This window comes from Narcine bancroftii, chromosome 2 (assembly GCF_036971445.1).
Source record: "Narcine bancroftii isolate sNarBan1 chromosome 2, sNarBan1.hap1, whole genome shotgun sequence".
In the NCBI taxonomy this organism is placed as follows: Eukaryota; Metazoa; Chordata; class Chondrichthyes; order Torpediniformes; family Narcinidae; genus Narcine; species Narcine bancroftii.
In genome coordinates, this window is record NC_091470.1 from 364,472,745 (window position 1) to 364,493,259 (window position 20,515).

The 20,515-nt window shown below is 44.8% G+C and overlaps 1 protein-coding gene across 7 annotated transcripts in view; it reads right to left on the minus strand.

Annotated features, from left to right (window-relative positions):
* Positions 1-20,515, minus strand: part of LOC138755825 (intermembrane lipid transfer protein VPS13B-like) — a 1,263,706-nt gene that overhangs the window by 47,289 nt on the left and 1,195,902 nt on the right. For 5 of the 7 annotated variants that reach the window (XM_069922506.1, XM_069922508.1, XM_069922502.1 and 2 more), the window contains one exon: positions 11,677-11,963. The exons of 1 other annotated variant lie outside the window; for it this stretch is intronic. In XM_069922506.1, the coding sequence (XP_069778607.1) occupies positions 11,677-11,963 (287 nt within the window). The remainder of the gene's footprint in view (positions 1-11,676; positions 11,964-20,515) is intronic. One more of the 7 variants, XM_069922505.1, reaches the window with a different exon arrangement.

The window sequence follows — 20,515 nt, forward strand, 5'->3', positions numbered from 1 at the left end:
TCCCCGTGTCTGCGTGGGATTTCCACGGGGGTTCCTGTTTCCTTCCACCATTTGAAATGTATCAGGGGGGGTGTAGGTTAATTGGGTGTAAATTTGGCAGCACGGACTCGTGGGCTGAAATGACCTGTTACCATGTTGTATGTCTAAATTAAAAATTAAATTAACATCATCCCCTTTCTTTCTGGTCCTGAAACGTTGACTGACCATTTCTACCCACAGAGCTGCCTGACCTTCTCACCTCCTCTAGCAATTCGCGTCTGCTTAAGATTCCAGCATCTGTAGCTTTGAGTTTTCATTCTTTAATTTAGGGAGCCAGCGTGGTCCACGAGCCCACACCACCCACATATACCTGTGGGACCAATGAACCCTCTAACGCCGTATATATATGGAGGTGGGAGGAAACCGGAGCACCCGGGGAAAATCCATGCAAGTCATGGGGAGAATGTTCAAACTCCTTACAGAGAGCGCAGGATGTGACCTGGGTCGCAGATACTGTAACAGCTTTGCTCTACCTGCTTAGTCAATCGTGCCATTTCGACACCAACCATGCCCGAGATTTTAGTTTGGAGACTTTGCCCAAGTATGCTGTCTGACATAGAGAATGATTCATATAATATAATATATATAACCATTTACAGAGTGGAAACAGGCCATGTCGGCCTTTCGAGTCCGTACCAGTCCACTTGCTCAAACCTCCCGCTCTCTGCCAATAACCCTCAAACCCCCTCACCTCCATGTACACATCCAACAAATGACAGAAGGGACCCTGCCGCAACTATCTAATTCGTAAGTTCATTCCATTCTGCCACCACTCGCTGAGTGAAAAAGCCACCTCTAATATATCTCCTAAATTGTTGCCCCCTTACCCTCAACTCATGGCCTCTTGTTCCAACCTCCCATGCCCTCAGGGGAAAGAGCCTGTTTCTGTCTAGTCTATCTATTCCTTTCATAATTTTAAATACCTCTATCAAGTCTCCTCTCAGTCGTCTACGTTCCAATGAATAAAGTCCCAGTCTCCTTAATCTCTCCCTGTAATCCAGGTGCTGTAAGCCAGGCAACATCCTTGTAAACCTTCTCTGCACCCTCTCCACCTTATCTATATCCTTTCTATAATTTGGAGACCAGAATTGAGCACAGTACTCCAAACCTGGCCTCATCAATGCCTTAAACAGCTGCAGCATCACCTCCCTGCTCCTACACTATGATTTATGAAGGCCAGCATACCATATGCCTTCTTAACCACCCTGTCTACATGGGAATCCACCTTCAGTGAACTCTGTACCATAACCCCCAGGTCCCTTTGCTCCTCTGCATCCCTCAATGCCCTCCCCTTAACTGTATATGTCCTCTTCTGGTTATTTTTACCGAAATGCAACACGTCACACTTGTCTACATTGAATTCCATCTGCCATCTTTCAGCCCACTCTTCCAAACAATCCAAATCCTTCTGTAATCCAAGAAAATCTACCTCACTATCCACCAGTCCCCCTATTTTCGTATCATCCGCATATTTGCTGACCCAGTTAACCACACCCTCCTCTAAATCATTTATATAAATGATAAACAACAAGGGACCCAGCATCGATCCCTGAGTCACCCCGCTTGTCACAGGCTTCCAACCTGACATACAGTTGTCCACCATGACTCTCTGCTATCTCCCAGCCACCTCTGAACCCATGTCACAATCTTTCTACTAATTCCTAGTGACTGAACCTTCCTTATTAACCTTCCATGCGGAACCTTATCAAAAGCCTTACTAAAATCCAAATAGATCACATCCACCGCTCTACCTTCATCCACCTTTTCTGTCACTTCCTCAAAAAACTCAACAAGGTTTGTCAAACATAACTTTCCTTTTACAAACAAATGCTGGGTGCCCCTAATCAATCCCTGCCTAGTAAGAGCTAGAAGGGCAGCCCTGACGACAGACACCCAGCGGCACAAGGACAGCTTCTTCCCCTCTGCCATCAGATTCCCGAATGAACAATGAACACTGCCTTAATTTGAACTTTTCTTGCACTATTTTTATTTTGTAGGGAAGCTAATATAAATGTTTGTGAAGCTGCCGCAAATCAAAGAATGTTCATGAGAATAAATTCTTATTCTCTTAGTGTAGTGGTCAGTGCCAGCGACCGGGCATGAATCGGCCACTGTCTGTAAGACTTTTGTACATTCTCCCCGTGTCTTCCAGGTGCTCTGGTTTCCTCCTACCCTTCAAAATGTTGTTTGGGCGGCAGGGGCTCGTAAGCCAGAAGGGCTTGTTACCGTGTGGCATGTCTAAATTTAAATTTAAACTCTCTGGTTCTGCCGTTCAGTGGCGCACATCAAGATTCACCCATGCAGAGCTTCAGCTCAAAGTTTCCCCATTCTCCTCTTTGATGCTACTCATCCATGCTACCAATGAACGGGATGAAACCATTATCGAGATGTCAGAGGAGCTTGGGATTCACAGCCAACTTTTCCCAGTCACCTCCCATACAGTTCGAGGATTTATGTGATTCATGATTTAACAAAAGTGTATCACCTCCCTAAAGGAAGATCTGAAGGCTTCATTGAAAACAGATGTAAGATAAGAAAATGGATAAATGTGGTGTTGGTCTCAATGTCAAATGTGAGAAACAAACTGAAGGAATTAATTTGAGCAATTTCTGATATTATTACGAATTAGTACAATCTCTTTTCAGTGCCAACCGCTCAGTCCAAGATTCCGCCCTGCTCCAGCTCCCTCAACAGCCCCTAAGGCTAGAGCTGGATGAGGTTCCCACCCTGGATGAGACATATAAGGCAATCGAACAACTGAAAAGTGGCAAAGCAGCAGGTATGGATGGAATCCCTCCAGAAGTCTGGAAGGCTGGCGGCAAAACTCTGCATGCCAAACTGCATGAGTTTTTCAAGCTTTGTTGGGACCAAGGTAAACTGCCTCAGGATCTTCGTGATGCCACCATCATCACCCTGTACAAAAACAAAGGCGAGAAATCAGACTGCTCAAACTACAGGGGAATCACGTTGCTCTCCATTGCAGGCAAAATCTTCGCTAGGATTCTACTAAATAGAATAATACCTAGTGTCGCCGAGAATATTCTCCCAGAATCACAGTGCGGCTTTCGCGCAAACAGGGGAACCACTGACATGGTCTTTGCCCTCAGACAGCTCCAAGAAAAGTGCAGAGAACAAAACAAAGGACTCTACATCACCTTTGTTGACCTCACCAAAGCCTTCGACACCGTGAGCAGGAAAGGGCTTTGGCAAATACTAGAGCGCATCGGATGTCCCCCAAAGTTCCTCAACATGATTATCCAACTGCACGAAAACCAACAAGGTCGGGTCAGATACAGCAATGAGCTCTCTGAACCCTTCTCCATTAACAATGGCGTGAAGCAAGGCTGTGTTCTCGCACCAACCCTCTTTTCAATCTTCTTCAGCATGATGCTGAACCAAGCCATGAAAGACCCCAACAATGAAGACGCTGTTTACATCCGGTACCGCACGGATGGCAGTCTCTTCAATCTGAGGCGCCTGCAAGCTCACACCAAGACACAAGAGAAACTTGTCCGTGAACTACTCTTTGCGGACGATGCCGCTTTAGTTGCCCATTCAGAGCCAGCTCTTCAGCGCTTGACGTCCTGCTTTGCGGAAACTGCCAAAATGTTTGGCCTGGAAGTCAGCCTGAAGAAAACTGAGGTCCTCCATCAGCCAGCTCCCCACCATGACTACCAGCCCCCCCACATCTCCATCGGGCACACAAAACTCAAAACGGTCAACCAGTTTACCTATCTCGGCTGCACCATTTCATCAGATGCAAGGATCGACAATGAGATAGACAACAGACTCGCCAAGGCAAATAGCGCCTTTGGAAGACTACACAAAAGAGTCTGGAAAAACAACCAACTGAAAAACCTCACAAAGATAAGCGTATACAGAGCCGTTGTCATACCCACACTCCTGTTCAGCTCCGAATCATGGGTCCTCTACCGGCACCACCTACGGCTCCTAGAACGCTTCCACCAGCGTTGTCTCCGCTCCATCCTCAACATCCATTGGAGCGCTTACACCCCTAACGTCGAAGTACTCGAGATGGCAGAGGTCGACAGCATCGAGTCCACGCTGCTGAAGATCCAGCTGCGCTGGATGGGTCACGTCTCCAGAATGGAGGACCATCGCCTTCCCAAGATCGTGTTATATGGCGAGCTCTCCACTGGCCACCGTGACAGAGGTGCACCAAAGAAAAGGTACAAGGACTGCCTAAAGAAATCTCTTGGTGCCTGCCACATTGACCACCGCCAGTGGGCTGATAACGCCTCAAACCGTGCATCTTGGCGCCTCACAGTTTGGCGGGCAGCAACCTCCTTTGAAGAAGACCGCAGAGCCCACCTCACTGACAAAAGGCAAAGGAGGAAAAACCCAACACCCAACCCCAACCAACCAATTTTCCCTTGCAACCGCTGCAATCGTGTCTGCCTGTCCCGCATCGGACTTGTCAGCCACAAACGAGCCTGCAGCTGACGTGGACTTTTTACCCCCTCCATAAATCTTCGTCCGCGAAGCCAAGCCAAAGAAAAGAAAAATACTGGAGAAAATCACTGGAGAATCTGACTGACCCGAAGTCGTCCTTGTGATATTCAAATTGGAAGATACAATGGATACTACCGGCCCTCCCCCAGCTTCATCTCTTTCAGAACGTAATCCAGTTAGCGTAGCCGTTGGTGCCACGCCTTTACTGCACCAGCAATCAGGACTGGGGTTCGAATCCCGGCCTGTCTGTCAGGTACGTTCTCCCCGTGTCTGGGTGGGACTTCCACATGGGCTCCAGTTTCCTCCCACCATTTGAAACGTACCAGGAAACAATTGATTTCTGCAGATTATTTGGGAATAGTCCAACATTTATCCTTAATATTCACAACGAAACATATGGCAACAGGAGGCCATTCATCAAGGCAAGCATGAACATAAGAAAGTGGAGCAGGAGCAGGCCATCCGACCTGTCGAACTTGGTCTGCCATCAATGGCTGATTTAATTATAGACTCATCTCCACCTACCTGGCTGTTCACCATATACCTTAACTCCCCTACTTTCTAAAATATATCAAACTTTGTCTTAAGTATATTTACTGAGGTCACCTCTGCTGCTTCAATGGACAATGAATTCTACAGATTCACTGGGAAAAGCAGTTTCTCCTCATCTCTGACCTAAACTTACTACCCTGAATTTTGAGGCTAACCCTAACCCGAACGTCTCCTCCATCAATGGAAACAACCTACCAACCTCCATCTTATCTATGCTTTTCATAATTTTATGTTTTTTTTATAAGATCTCCTCTCATTCTAAATTCCAGCGAGTATAATCCCAGATGACCCAATCTCTCCTTATAGGCTAACCCCCTCATCTCTGAAATCAACCTGGTAAAGCCCCTCTGCACCGTCCCCAAGGTCAGTACAATCCTCCTCAAGTAAGACCAGAAATGCACCCAGTTCTCCAGATGTGACCTCACCAGTACCTTGTGCAGTTGTAGCATAAATTCAATGCTCCTAAATTCCATCCTTCTAGCGATAACGGCCAACGTTCTATTTGCCTTCTTGATAGCCGGCTGCACCTGCAAACCAGCCTTTTGCGATTCACGAAGAAGGCACAACGTTAAAAAGGAGTCCAAGGAAACTTGGCTTGTTGTCAGCTGATGTTAAACTTCTGCAGCTGTACTATGGAAAATATATCAACTGGTTGCATCGTAGCTTGGTTGGGAAAATTCAAGTACCCGGAACGCAGAAGGCTGCAAGCATGGCCAGGCCCATCACAGGCTCCGACCTCCCATCCATTGCAGACATCTGTGTGAGATGCTGCCTCAAGAAAGCAGCCAACATCATAAAAGCTCTCACCGCCCACCCCCCCCCCCCCCCCAAACACCCTGACCACAACCTCTTCTCACTGCTTGGAGCAGAAGGTACAGAAGCCAGAAGACAAGCACCTACAGGTTCAAGAGTAGCTATCCAACTCTCCTTGGCACACCAATAATGAACTGCTCCAACACCGCAAAATACTCGGATTTCTGTGAATATTTTATCTTGTGCATTTATTGCTTCTGTTAATTCAATTTATTTATTATTATTACTTTTCTTTTTAAGCACCTGTTCACCAGCAGTAAGTAAAAATTTCCGTTCATATGTATATTGTTCAATGTGTGTGGCAATAAACTCACCATCACTCATTCATCCCATCGTTGTTTGTTTTAATTCCTTGAAAGAACTAATTTGCGAATTCTACACCTCTGTTCATTACTTGGAACTGTACTTGAATTTAGAAGAATGAGTGGGAACCTCAGAGAAACGTATAAAATTATGAAAGGCACAGTAAGTTGTTTCCATTAGTGGGGGGGCACAGCCTCCAGATTCAGGATCGTAGATTTAGGACAGAGATGAGGAGGAACTGCTTTTCCCAGAGAGTGGTGAATCTATGGAATTTGCTGCCCATTGGAGCAGCAGAGATGACCTCAGTAAATAGATTTAAAACAAGGTTGGGTTTGTACATCGTAAGGGAATTAAGGGATATGGGGAAAAGGCAGGTAGATGGAGAGGAATCTATCATTAGATCAGCCGTGATCTCATTGAATGTTGGAGTCGGTTTCGCGGGTCGGATGGCCGACTCTTGCTCCCATTCTTAGGTCCCAATTCCCATCAAATCATTCATCTTCAACTATTTATCTCTTCTGTTTATATCTAGAACCATAGACCGCCACAGCACAGAAACGTGCCCTTCAGTGCATCTCAACTATGCCGAATTCTGTCTAGTCTCATTGATCTGCACAGCACCATAGCCCTACATACCCCTCCCATCCAGGTACCTGTTCAGATTTTTCTTGTGTCAAAACTGAGCCCATATTCACCACTTCAGCTGGCAGCTCGTTCCACACTCCCACCATTCTCTGCATGAGGAAGTTCCCAATAATATTCCCCCAAAACATCTCCCTGAAGCCATATCTTCTAGTTCTTGTCTCACCTAACCACAGTGAAAAAAAAGCCTGCTAGCATTTAATTTATCTCATAATTGGAAAGTACCATTGAATTATGCTTCCATTTTCTTTCAGGTAGGGAGCTGAGTTGCTGCTTTAACAAAGTTCCTCACAGTTTCCCTGATTCCTTTGTTTTCCACCTTCAATCTGTGTGCCCCTCCTCACTGACCACCCAGTTAGTGGAAATGATTTCTTGCCATGTACTCTTTAGAGAACAACCCTCATAATTCTGACTTATAAAAGAGGTTGAACGCACGGAACAAATTCACTTTGTTCTCATTGATTTAAGAGCTACTTTCTGATTAAAGTGAGTGAAAATAAGCTATGTGTCTGATGAAAATAGTCTCAGTTAATTACTGAGAGGAATATCCTCACAGACTAAGGTTTGAGTTAATTGCCTAAATTTTAACAAGGAAATCTGTCACGCAGAAAATCGTAGGAGTAACTTCAAAGTAAAAAAATATACAAATTCAACCATCTAAATTATCCCATATCATATTGTGAGTGCATTTTTATAATATTATTTTTTCCGATCTAGAAGATTAACAGAGACTATGCAATTGCGTAAAAATTCCTGCAGTGATTCTCTTTTCATGTAAACGTTTCTATAATTTTAATGGACAATTAACCATTCCTTCCCATTACTCCTTGACCTTGCTTTCCTGCCTCTTGCCCTTTTCCCATGTTCAGTAACGAGGGAGACACTGAGTAGGGCTGGTGCCTTACGGTTTCAGTGACCCAGGTTTCATCTTGACTTCTGGCCCAAAATCTGCCTCATTTCTTTTTCCAAAAAAAAATTCATAAGAAAAGAGCTAAACAGAAGCAGGTTGAGGATTTGCTTTTTAAACATGAGTGACCATTTTCAGAAAGTTGGTAAGTTTGTGACTTGGTTGGAAACTCCAATGAAACTAGGAATAAAATCTTTGTATTAATGTACCTCATGAGGATAGGTTGGACAAACTTGGGTTATTGATGGCATGGCATAGCATCAAAACCCTGGCAGATTTCTACAGATGTGATGACCAGGTGCACTGTGGTCTCGTACAGGGACACCAATAGCCTTGAGTGTAAAGCCCTGAAAAAGGTAGTGGACACAGCCTAGGTCAACACAGGTAAAACCCTCCCCACCATCGAGAATGTCTACGGGGGACACTGCTGTCAAAGAGCAGCAGCAATCATCAAGGATCCACACCACCCAGCACACAGTTTATTCTCGCTGCTGCCATCAGGAAAGGTGGTACAAAGACACAAAGACTCGTTGGTTCAGGAACAGCTGCTCCCCCTCTACTATCGAACTCCTCGACAACAAACTCAATCAGGGACTTATTTAAGGACTCTTTTGTACATTATTGAATTGTTTTGTATTGCACAGTCAGTTTGTTTATATTTCTTTATTTGTTCACGTGCATATGCTGAGTCAGTGTGTTTTGCACTGGCAATAAGTGGTAATTCTGCCTTGCCCACAAGAAAAAGATATTCAGGGTTGCAGGTGATGTGCTGCATGACAATAAAGCTGAATCTGTTTGTCAAATGATGAGAGGCATGGATAGGGAAGTTGGACAGAATCTTTCTTTACCAGGGTGCAAATGTTAAATACTCAAGGACACGACTTTAAGGTGTCAGAGAATGTTTAAATGAGACGTGAGGTGGAAGATTCTTTTACACCGAGAATGGAACAGGCTGCCAGGAGTAGTGGTGGAGGCAGATACAAGGCGGGAAGGTTAGCACAGCAGTTAGTGCAATGCTGTTACAGCGACAACGATCTGGACATGGGCTCGAATCCCACGCTGTCTGTAAGGAATTTCTACTTCTCCCTGTGTCTGCGTGGGTTTCCTCAAAATGTACTGGGGGATGTAGGTCAATTGGGTGTAATTGGGTGGCACAGGCTTGTGGGCCGAAAGGGCCTGTTACTGCGCTGAATATCTACATTTAAAAATGTATCCATTTAAATTTAAGACTAGAATTTAAGTGGCTTCTAGATAGACACACAAATATGCAGGGGATAGAAGGATATGCATCAGAATCAGAATTTATCGTCATGAACATGTCACAAAATTTGTTCTGTGGCAGCGTCACAATGCAAACATTTCTATAAATCAGCTTACAAAATAGTGCAAGAAAAAGAAAAATCAATGTGAGTGGAGCACCTGTGGTTCATTATCATTTGGGAATCTGATAGCAGAGGGGGAGAAGTTGTCCTTGTGCCACTGAGTGCTTGCCTTCAGGCTTCTATACCATTTTCCCGAGGGTAGCAGAGTGAAGAGGGCGTGGCCTGGGTGGTGGGGGCCCTTGAAGATAGAGGGTTTCTTAAGACACTGCTTTAAGACACCTTGTATAGTATACCAAAAATGGTAGAGACACTCATAAAAACACAGAAATGCTGGAGGAACTCAGCCGTTCTCACAGTGTTCATAGGAGGTAAAGATACATTACCGATGTTTTGGGCCTGAGTCCTTTTTCAAGGTATAATCAAAAAGCAGGCAGGCATCTGGATTAAAGACTGGGGAGAGAAAGGCAGAAGAATGGGAGGGAGAGGAGTCCAGGCCAACAGACAAAAGGTGTCAATTGAATATAATAAGAAGGTAAGAAATGATTTTAGCTCTGTGACAGGAGACAGAGGGAAAAGGGTAGAGAGAGAGAGAGAGAGTGAGAGAACGAGAGGAAAGGAGACAGGGGATATGGGAGGAAAAAGATGGGGGAGGGTGGGGGTTAATGGACATCAGAGAAGTCAATGTTAATGCCATCCAGTTGGAGGGGGCCCAGACAGAAGATGAAGTGTTGTTCCTCCAATTGACGGGTGGTCTCAGGCTGGCAGTGCATGAGACCACAGACAGACATGTCAGGAAGGGAATGGGACAGGGAATTGAAATGGATGGCCACTGGGAGATCCCGCGATTGCAGAGGACAGAGCCGAGCTCCTCAAGGAAGCAATGGAAACTGGAGAAACTCAGTAGGTCATACAGCATCCATAGGAAGTAAAAGCAGAAAAACAGGTGGACATGAATAAAACGTTGGTGGGGGGTGGGGGGGTGGGGGGAAGCAGCAGAGCCTAACTTGGACATGTTCAGCATAGATATGAGGACCAAAGGGCCCACGCCTGCACTGCTCTGTTCTGTGTTTTTTTCATTGTGTTATAATATCCTGAAGCACTTTACCATTTTCTTGAAAGGTGCCATTAATATCAGGCATTTGGAGCATTCCCTGAAAATAAAATGTTGTCTGACGTAGGCACAATGAATCTCTACCTTGACCATTCCAAACTCTGCTCAGCAATTTAAAGTGCATTGCGGGTCCGCAAAGATTTGATGATACTCATTGTCTGAACAGAACATTTGGATTAGAAGCAGGAGTGGCACGTATTGGCAATAATAAATCTACCCAAATTAAGCCTGCCACTACTGAATGCTGCTATGAATGGTTGGGTGTTCTTGCCAGATCTCAATGCATTAGCTGTGACGGGAAACTTAATATTTGGATAAGTAAAATCAAGCACGATTAGTCCCAAAATATACAATCTAAGCTCTGCTTCAGATACAACAAGGGGAGAAGTTTCTGCCTTCGGACAAAACTCGTCTCCAGAAGACCCAATAGCGGGTGTTCGTTCATTTTCCTGAAAATAAAATCACTCTTGATGTCAAACAAAAATGGCAGGGCTGCCAGAACTGCTATCACTGGTGCGGAGCCGCAGAGAGCAGGGAGTCAAGACACAGCGCTCCCCGTGTGGTCCAACCGCCCAGTCCGACTACTGTCAGGTCCACGCAGGCTTCAAAGGAGCCAACGGTAGTTTATTTTAAAACTCCGCGACAGATTAATCATCAGCGTCCACGAGGACGCTGGGAAGAGGAGGACTGGTGTAGGGCATCCCTGCTTGAGAAGAAGAAGCAGAGGACACGACCCACAGGACGGAGACCATGACAGAGGACCAGTGAGGGGCTCCGAAGCTGAAGAACACACAGGAAGGCTGATGGTGGCTCAAGACGAGGAACCCACGCCGGCCGTAGGCTGCTGGCGACTATGGTCAAAGGATTCACACCAGGCTGCGGACCGCTGGAGACTGGCTCGAGACTGACCGAAAGAGTAGCAGGTATCAAAACCAAGACACGAGAGGGTGTTCAGAGTTTTTCGGAGGAGGTGTGCACCTGGAGCTCAGGTTTGCCGATAGTTTTGACTGAAGGCTCTGTGGCTGCGGACATTGTGGGAGCGCTGGAGGTGAAGCCATGGACTTTCAGTGACTCTGGTGGGGGGGGGGGGGGGGGCGGGGAGAGAGAACCTCTCTTTTACTCCTCCTACCCTGGATGTCAGGGGTGCCGGACAATGCCTTTCGGTAGACTTAAGGAAATTTTCTGCTATATCACATTTTCTGTTTTATTTCATGCTTAGTGCAATTATCACACCAGCGACAGGGACCAGGGCTCTAAATCCCACTTTGTCTGCATGGAGTTTGTGCATTCTCCCCATGTCTGTGTGGGTCTTCTCTGGTGCTCTGATTTCCTCCCACCGTTCAAAACATACTGGGGGTTGTGGGTTAATTGGGCGGCGCAGGTTGAGAGGGCCCGTTACCGTGTTGTGTTTAAATTTAAAATAAAATCTTCTTGAATCTCAAAAATAATTCTGCACAGAAGAATGTGTGAAGAAAGAAATATTTCTTTATAAATTAAAAGTGCTCTAGTTGTACCTGGAACAGAAACCATTTTCGTTGGCATCCCCAAGAGGTACTGCCACACTTTGCCTCGGAACATCCGGCCTGATTACAGCGGGAAGACTCCATCTCTCACAGCTGCTCACGCCAACGTGGGAAGAGTAACCGAGTAGGAGATGTTTCAGGGGTGACGGTCCGCTCAAGCCTGGCGGACTTCCTCCAGCCATGAAGTCCCAGCAAGGGATGGAATACAGCACTCCAGGTGATCCGGCTCTCGTAGCTGGAGTGAGGCTAAATACGGCGCTCTCTGCCAGATACTCCTGCTGAAAAACAATATCACGACAGAAAGTTTGGTGGCTTTCGCCAGTTTTAATCTCAGATGGATAGCTATCACAGGCTCCCCACACTACGGTAGAGGAGCATGCTTGATGGCAGACTTGGGCAATTGACTTGTGCTGTTCTAACATCTGCAGTTTGAACTCTGTGTCTGAAATTAGGTTATATTGAGGTCAATGTTATCAAAATATCAGAAGCAGACGTCAATGTGCACACATGGCAGGTTTGGTGTGGGCATGTTCTACCCCCTCAAATCGATAGAATGGGCCATGAACACCACAGAGGTGAAAGAGAAGCGTGCCACGGATACTACTTCAGAGAACCTTGAGAGGTCAAATTAAATTATTGCAATGCACAAGCATAGAATCTTTTAAACAGTAAAAGTCAAACAATCGAAAGAAAAAGTAAGGTGCATTTGGGAATATTTTGGCGAAAACATAGTGTTATCCAAGTTTAATTTGAGAAGTATTTTCTCCCTGGTTTGTGCGTGACACAGATCTGTTTGATAATACTCCTGAAAAATGTCTTCTGACATTGAAGATAGTATGTGAAACATTGCTGGAAGACCCCCTATCTTTCCAGTGGAGACGAGCAACAAAAGAGAGACAATTGTGTAGCTGGGATTATGTGAACACGTAAAGTGTTTCCTTTCCCTTGTGGCTCCTCTCCATTGGTAAGATAGAGGGTCTTCCAGCAACATTTCACATTTTATCTCCAATAACAGAAGTTGTGTGAAGAGGGCGTGAAAAATCATCGAGGACTCCTTTCACCCTGAGCACAGCATCTTTCAGCTGCTGCCGTCAGGGAAGAGATACAGGAGGATCAGAGCCAGCACCACCAGGCTGAGGAACAGTTTCTTCCCACAGGTAGTGAGAATGCTGAACGACTAAAGGAACTCATCAGCTACTCTAATATTCATTTATTTTTATAGATATAATACCTGTCCTGCATGTGCATTACTTGTCTGCATGTGTGCTAAGTCTGGTTGTGTGTCAGCATGTTTTTGCACCGAGGACCAGAGAAGGCTATTTCGGCGGGTTGTACTTGTACAATCAGATAACAATAAACTTGACAGAAGAAAATTTTCAGAAGCCATATCAAACAAAATCCGATGCTAAGCTAAACGTGGAGATATTAGGCAGATGGTCAAAAGATTGGTTAATGGTGAAACTTCAAATTTATTTTCAGACCTACAGCCCTTCTGGCCTATAAGCCTGTGTCATCCAATTATGCCCAATTGACCTACAACCCCCGTTCGTTTTGAAGGGTGGGAGGAAACCGGAACACCTAGAAGAAACCCACGCAGACACGGGGAGAAGGTACAAATTCCTTACAGACAGAGGCGGAATCGAATCCTGGTCGCTGGTACTGTAACAGTACCAGCTATCTGTGCCACCCAAAGTTTTGAAGGAGCATTTATAAGATAGTTTGAAAGAGGGGTAAAGAGGATGAATTAGATGGGACGAGATGACAGGAGGCATGAGAAAGGTCTCATGAAGCATAAATATTAACAAATGAGGTGTGCCAAAAGATTCATTACTTTCTGATCTTTTGCAAATCCATTACATTGCAAGCTATTTTTCCATTTCAAAGAATATAAGGGGTGGAAAAAAGAAGGTGAGAGCGTATACAACAAAAAGTAATTTGAATGCCTCATTTTATCAACTGACATGATGCAAGATATGCAAAGCAACCAAAATAGAAGATGGTGGAAACACTTATCAGGTCAGGCACCATCTGTGGACATAGATACAGGGCTAATGCTTCAGGTTGGAGGTAAAGCACAAAAGTCTGCAGACTCTGTGGTTGAATACAAACACAATGCTGGAGAAACTCAGCAGGTCAAATAGTGCACTTTATAGAGAAAAGATAAAAGGTACATAGCCAGCGTTTTGGCCTTGAACCCTTCATCAAGGTATGAGCAAAATGTAGACAGGCCTCCAAACAAAATGGTGAGAGGAGGGGCAGGGGGAGGAGCGCAGTCCCAAAGCCAGGAGATAATAGGTGGATAAGGGAGGGAGGGTACACCAGCAAAGAAGGGGAGAGAGGATAGTTCTGTGAATGGAGAGGGAAGGGGGTGGAGAGCTGGAGGAAGGAAGACAAAGGGATGGAGAAGAGAGAGGAAGTTAGCAGAAACCGGAGAAGTCGACGATAATACCATCCGGTTAGAGAGAGCAAAGATGAAAAATTAGGTGTTGCTCCTCCAGGTCACCCGTAAATTGGAGGTACGATTGAACCTTGATGAAGGGTGCAAGCCAAAACGTTGGCTGTGATTCTTCATCTTTGCAATATAAAGTACACTGTTTGACCTGCTGTTTCTCCAGCATTGTGCTTTTACTTCAATCACATCGCCTGCAGACTTCTGCGCTTTACTCCCGTTGATGCCGTCGGGTTGGTTTGTGCACTGCTCTCGACCCCAGCATCTGCAGACCTCTTGTCTCTCTCCCAGACATGGGTGGTTGATGGCTAGTGCAGACTGTGGGCAGCACGGGTAGCAGAGCCGTTGGCACAGCCCTATGACAGTGACCCCGAGTTAGAATCCGGTGCAGTCTGAAAGGAGCTTGGATGTTCTCCCCGTGCCTGCGGGTGTTCCGGATTCCTTCCACATTTCATAAATGTGCAGGGAATGTAGGTTAATTGGTGTATTTGGAGGCCATGGGCTCATGAGGCTGGAAAGGCCGTTTGTCTGAATTTCTAAAGAAGATTCTTTCTGTGCTCTATTTTTCTATGAATCTATGTTGCCCCAAAACTATGACAATTTATTTACCTATCCTTTTATATTCCTGTAACAGTGGATGTTTACTTTTTATATCTTTATTTCTTTTTCCAACCATAATTTATACTGTTGAAGTTGGTGTATCTTACGACCTTGTCTTTGGGACTGCGCTCCTCCCCCTGTGTGGCTGCAGCAAGTAAAAATTTTGGTGTGTCTGTACATTGTACCATTGCACATAACAATAAACTCTCATCTCACCTCAACTGTCTCGAACATGACAAATACATCATGCCTTTATGGCTACCATATTTACCAGTGCTTTTTAACATGGAGAGTACAAATTTCTCCTTGCGTGTGATCCGCACTTGGTATTTTTAAACAACTGTCGAGATGGAAAGTGGCTGTTAATAGAGTTTCCCACTTGTTGTGAAATATATATGTCTTACTACAATGAGCATGTTAAATATCAACAGATGACAAGGGTAGAAGGGGCAGCATTACTCCCCTCTGGCTAACTTGCCAAGACCACAGCTGCCAATGTGGTGATATTAGTGAAAATAAGGCCAGCCCAACTGAAGGGAGTAAATGGGCATTAAACGTCTAATATAACAAAGGCGGCCATCTCAAATTACACCAGGATTATTCTTGAAAAAAAGAATTGTAACAAAATCTTTGCCATGAACTCGGGTGTAAATCTGTTAAAGACTTCACAAGTTACTGAAGTTACACCGAAAGCTATTCATTACAAGACAGGAGCATGTCAAACCTTGAAAGGGATTTATATAATAATTAGTTTGGCCCTATCATTAAATAGTTGGAAATTTGTAAAAGATTTGTCAGTTATACAGAATCCATTGAGACTGTTATCTGTTAATTTATAGCAGTTCAGGAGGTGCAGATTGCCAATTTGAGTCATGTGATTTAAAAAAAAAATTACAAATCATGCATCAAAGTCTGCAGAAGAACAGTCCCGGTCGAGCTCACACAGAGGGTTTACATTTATAGGCACAAACCTCCAGACCTGCTACACAGTCTGCCTGCCTATTCTAAGTCCATCTGGGGAAATAGAGTTGGATCTATGCCCTTGCCACACAAAGAAAACCTCTACCACTGATTGACAAAGTGGGCAAGACCAGAAGATTTAGGAGTAGAATAAGGCCATTCAGCCCATCCAGTTTTCTCTGCTCTTTGAATCATGGCAGATGCATTTTTCCTCTCATTCTCCTGTTTTCTTCCTTTGACGTCCTTACTCAACAAGAACTTATCAACCTCTGCTTTAAATATACCCTAATGACTTGACCTCGGTGATAACGAATTCCACAGATTCATCAACCTCTGTCTGAAGCTCTGCCCCACAACCAGGCTTTCGACAGAGTGAAAGGACTGCTTTGAGCAATACCATCATACTTTTGACTGGAACATTGACTGACCAGTCATGATACCTGAACATTCACTAAGCACTTCTCCCCATGGACGCTGCCAGACCCACTGCGTCCTTCCAGCTTCTCTTTGCTCCCAACATCTGTAGTTATCGTGTTTCTCAAACTGGGAAGGTGAGTTGATTTGTGGGTTTCAAGCAGGGATTGAAAAATCAATTGGATGGAAATGAGGAAATGGTTTAAGTTATCATCTTCAATCCTTCATCGCTATGACAATGTGTGGTGGCTTGCTTCAGTCGGAGAACAAAAAGGTACAAATTGTTGTCACAAACTTTCTGAACATGAGGGAAGTGCATGAGGTGAGATGGTGACATCGTAATGCAAGTCACCTATCTGTTAAGCTGCGTGGTTATGATCAGAATTTCACAGCTTTAAAGAGAAAGAATGATAATCAGGACTCTGAAAAAGGAAAAAGGACAGTAAAGGGGAAAGAGCAAAGCCATGAGTATGAACAGGAAGTACGGAGGACGGTGGACTCTCTAACACTTTCATAATTCAATTAGTCCAGCATCAATAAAATCCCCTCTTGATCCAGTAGCTTGGTTGGTACTAATTATCGCCAATTCACTGCATTGTCTCTGTTCCCATGTCCTTTCATTTAATTTTTAATTTCAACAGGCACTACTGTAACAGCCTCTTCCGGACAATGAGCCCATGTCGCCCAAATACCCCAATTAACCAATAACCTTCGTATGTTTTTGAAAGGTGGGAGAAAACTGGAGCACCCTGAGGAAACCTACGCAGAAACGAGGGGAATGTACAAACTCCTTACAAACAGTGTCGGATTCAAATCAGGGCCACTGGTGCTGTAATAATGTGGAGCAAATAAGGATTAGAGATGACTTAATAGAGGTGTACAAAATTATGAGAGATATCGGCAGGGTGGACAGCCAGTACCTTTTTCCCGGAGCGGCAGAAGCAAATGCCAGAGGACATCTGCATCAGGTAAGGGAAGGAAAATTTAGGGGAGGGGTCAGGGAGTAGTGGGTGCCTGGAATGCATTGCCGGGCATCCTGGTAAAGGCTGGTACAATGGGGATATTTAAAACTTTTAGACAGGCACAAGGATGCAAGAAAAATAGAAGGTTATGTGTGTGAGATAGGGAATGATTAGATGTTTGAGCAGATTTATATAGGTCAGCACAACATTGTGGGCCGAAGGGCCTGTACTGTGCTGTCATGTTCTATGTAGAAGAGAGGAGAGGAAAGTTTATCAGCTCAGTGACTTTGCTCGATGAAGCAAATAGAAAAGCAAAGATAAAAAGGAGCAATCTGCTGGAGATCTTCAAGGTCTTGAAAGAGAGGGGACATTTATGGATAGGTGTAAGTGCTGGGAACAGAAAGAGGAGGCAGCCATGCTAAATCTTGACAGGAGTTCAGGAGGAACTTCATTGTCCAGGAAGTAGTTACAAGCACGTGATGAGGATGGGATTATAATGGAGAAGGGAAGAAGGAGGCTCGAGACCAGCATAAAGACTAAAATCAATGTCTTAGGCTAAAAGCGCTTTTTGAACAGTAAAAAGTGTTCAATAAGGTCAAATCTGAGATCAATTTAATCAAACTGCACTCATTCTGCGATCTAGAATACCTTACCAAACAAAAATCTATTGCAGCGATCCTAGTCAGGCTTATGAAGTGGAGTTTTACTATTCTGAGATCTTTCTTCATCTCTCTTGAGCCGTAACAGACGTCATTGACAAATTCAAGGAAAGCTCGTCCCAATGCTGGGTTCCTGGCTCAACAATGCTGTCAACAGCAGATCTCTCTCTAACATTAAAATTACCCCTTTTAGCACTGATTTCATTCATTCCTGAGCGGTCCCCATATAATTACAGACCAATGACTCATGAATTTAAATTTATATCTTTGCCTCACCTGGCATTGGGACAAGCATAATCTCCTGCCTCTCCCACTGCTTTGCCGAGCTGGAAACTTGGTCGAAGGCTCTATCCCCTGTGGTGCTCACATTGCAATGCATCACTGCATTCTTCAGTGTGGAGAAACCCTAGACCCTTTTGGTCTATCTCATCCATGTCAACCGTGATGTCTATCAGACCTGCTCCCCATTTACCTTTCCTATCTCTCAAGCTGTCTAAAAGTTTTTAAAAGATGGAATTGTCTCCCTCTATCATCTCCCTGGAAGCTCATTCAAGATAATCGCCACCCTGCGTGAAAATCTGACCGTTCAGAGCTCCTCTCGCCTTAAATCTGTGCCCTCTGTTCAGGACTTTACTGCCCTGGGCAAAATACTCTACCCTATCCATGTCCCTCCTCATAATGTCAAATCGCTATATAAGTTCACCCATATCTTTTGTTCCAGTGTGCGTAATCCAGCCTATCCACTCGCTCCTCATGGCCATGAGTAGACAGGATGGTAAAGAAGGTGTATATATGTTTGCTTTCATTGGGCAGGGCATTTGAGTACACTGAGGCCTCACTTGGAGTATGGGATATAGTTTTGGGCTTATTGAAGAAAGGAGAGTGCTGCATTGGAGAGGGCTTAGAGAAGATTCACAACAGTGACTCCCGGAATGAAGGGATTAGAATATGATGAAAATTTGACGGTTCTTAGACTGTACTCCGAAGTTCAGAAGACTGAGGGGGAGCCTCATAGAAGCATTTTGAATGTTGAAAGGCCTGGACAAAGTAGATTTGTAAAAGTTGTTTCCCATTGTAGGGGAGTCTAGTGGCCCCTTTACACTGTCCTTACAAGACAGGAATTAATCCCCTTTTAACTGCTTCACTTTCCTGTGTAATCGTGCCAAATGAGGGATGGTGGGGGGGAGGGGGGGTCATTTTCATCCCAGTACTTACCCACCAAGGTAGGTAATATCGGAGCCAATACATTTCGCATTGTCTCTTGTGTAAAAGGTTTCTCCGCCTTCCCAGGATGTCGATGCTGTAATGCTGCAGGTCCTGCCTTCTTTTCCACTGACATGCCGGGTCCCTAAGTGAAAGGTTGCACTGACCAGACTTTTCTTGGTTCAGTGTGAATGACCCAAGCTGGCTTTAAACACGGATCATTCATATGCCAATTAAATGGGATCGCTATGTAAAAGGGGTATAGGACAAGAGGACAACTTCAGGACTGAAGGGCGCCCCTTTAAAGCAGAGAAATTTCTTTAGCCAGAGAGTAATGAACCTTTTAATTTGCTACCATGGGTGGCTGCGGACCCCAGGTTGTTGGGTCTATTTAAGGCAGAGATTGTTGGGTATCTGAAAAAACAGGGTATAAAAGGTTTAAGGGAGAAGACAGGGGAGTGGGAGAATGGATCAGCTCATGATGGAATTGTGGAGCAGACTCGACGGGCAGAATGGCCTACTGCTCCTCTATCTTATGGTCTATATAAAACTTTGATTAAGCAGCACTTGTGTGCAATTCTGGTCTCTCCATTACAGGAAGGATGTGGAAAAAGCACAGAAGAGATTTACCAGGATGTTACACAAATTAGAGGGCATGAGCTACAGGGAGAGGTTGGAGCGACAGACATTCAGTATATACATGATGGAGGTTTATGAAATTATGAGAGGCATTGATAGAGAAGACTGTCAGAATCTTTTTGCCAGGATAGTAATGACCACCGCCAGTGGGCTGATCTCGTCTCAAACCGTGCATCTTGGCGCCTCACAGTTCGGCGGGCAGCAACCTCCTTTGAAGAAGACCGCAGAGCCCACCTCACTGACAAAAGACAAAGGAGGAAAAACCCAACACCCAACCCCAACCCACCAATTTTCCCCTGCAACCGCTGCAACCGTGTCTGCCTGTCCCGCATCGGACTTGTCAGCCACAAACGAGCCTGCAGCTGACGTGGACATTACCCCTCCATTAATCTTCGTCCGTGAAGCCAAGCCAAAGGAAAGAAAGAAATGTCAAATACTGGAGGACATGAGATCAAGGTGAATCAGGAAACGTTTACAGATGTATGGATGTTTACTTTATGCAGAGAGTGGTAGGTGCCTGAACCAAATTGTCAGAGGTAGTGGAGGAAGCAGATATAATAGTGGCATTTTAATGGTTTCTACATAGACAGATGAATTGCAGGAAATAGAGGGCTATCTATCAAATTGAAGCAGCAGAGATTTAGTTTATTCTTGCCTCATGTTTTGGTGCATATATCATGGGAAAAAGGGCCTTTTTCTGTGCTATCTTGGTCTGTTCTATAATTACAATCCTCTGTTCATTGCAACATCCTGGCTAATATGTTTTGAATTCTCTCTGTTGCTACCATCCTTCCTGCATGTGGTGACCAGATCTATTGCCAATACCATGGTCAAAACAATGTTTTGTATAACTCCAACATCCTAACTATTATATTCAAAGCATTGGTGTAGGAAGAGAGCCAGATGTCTTCTTCACCTCCCGATTCTGGTGTATTACCACTCTC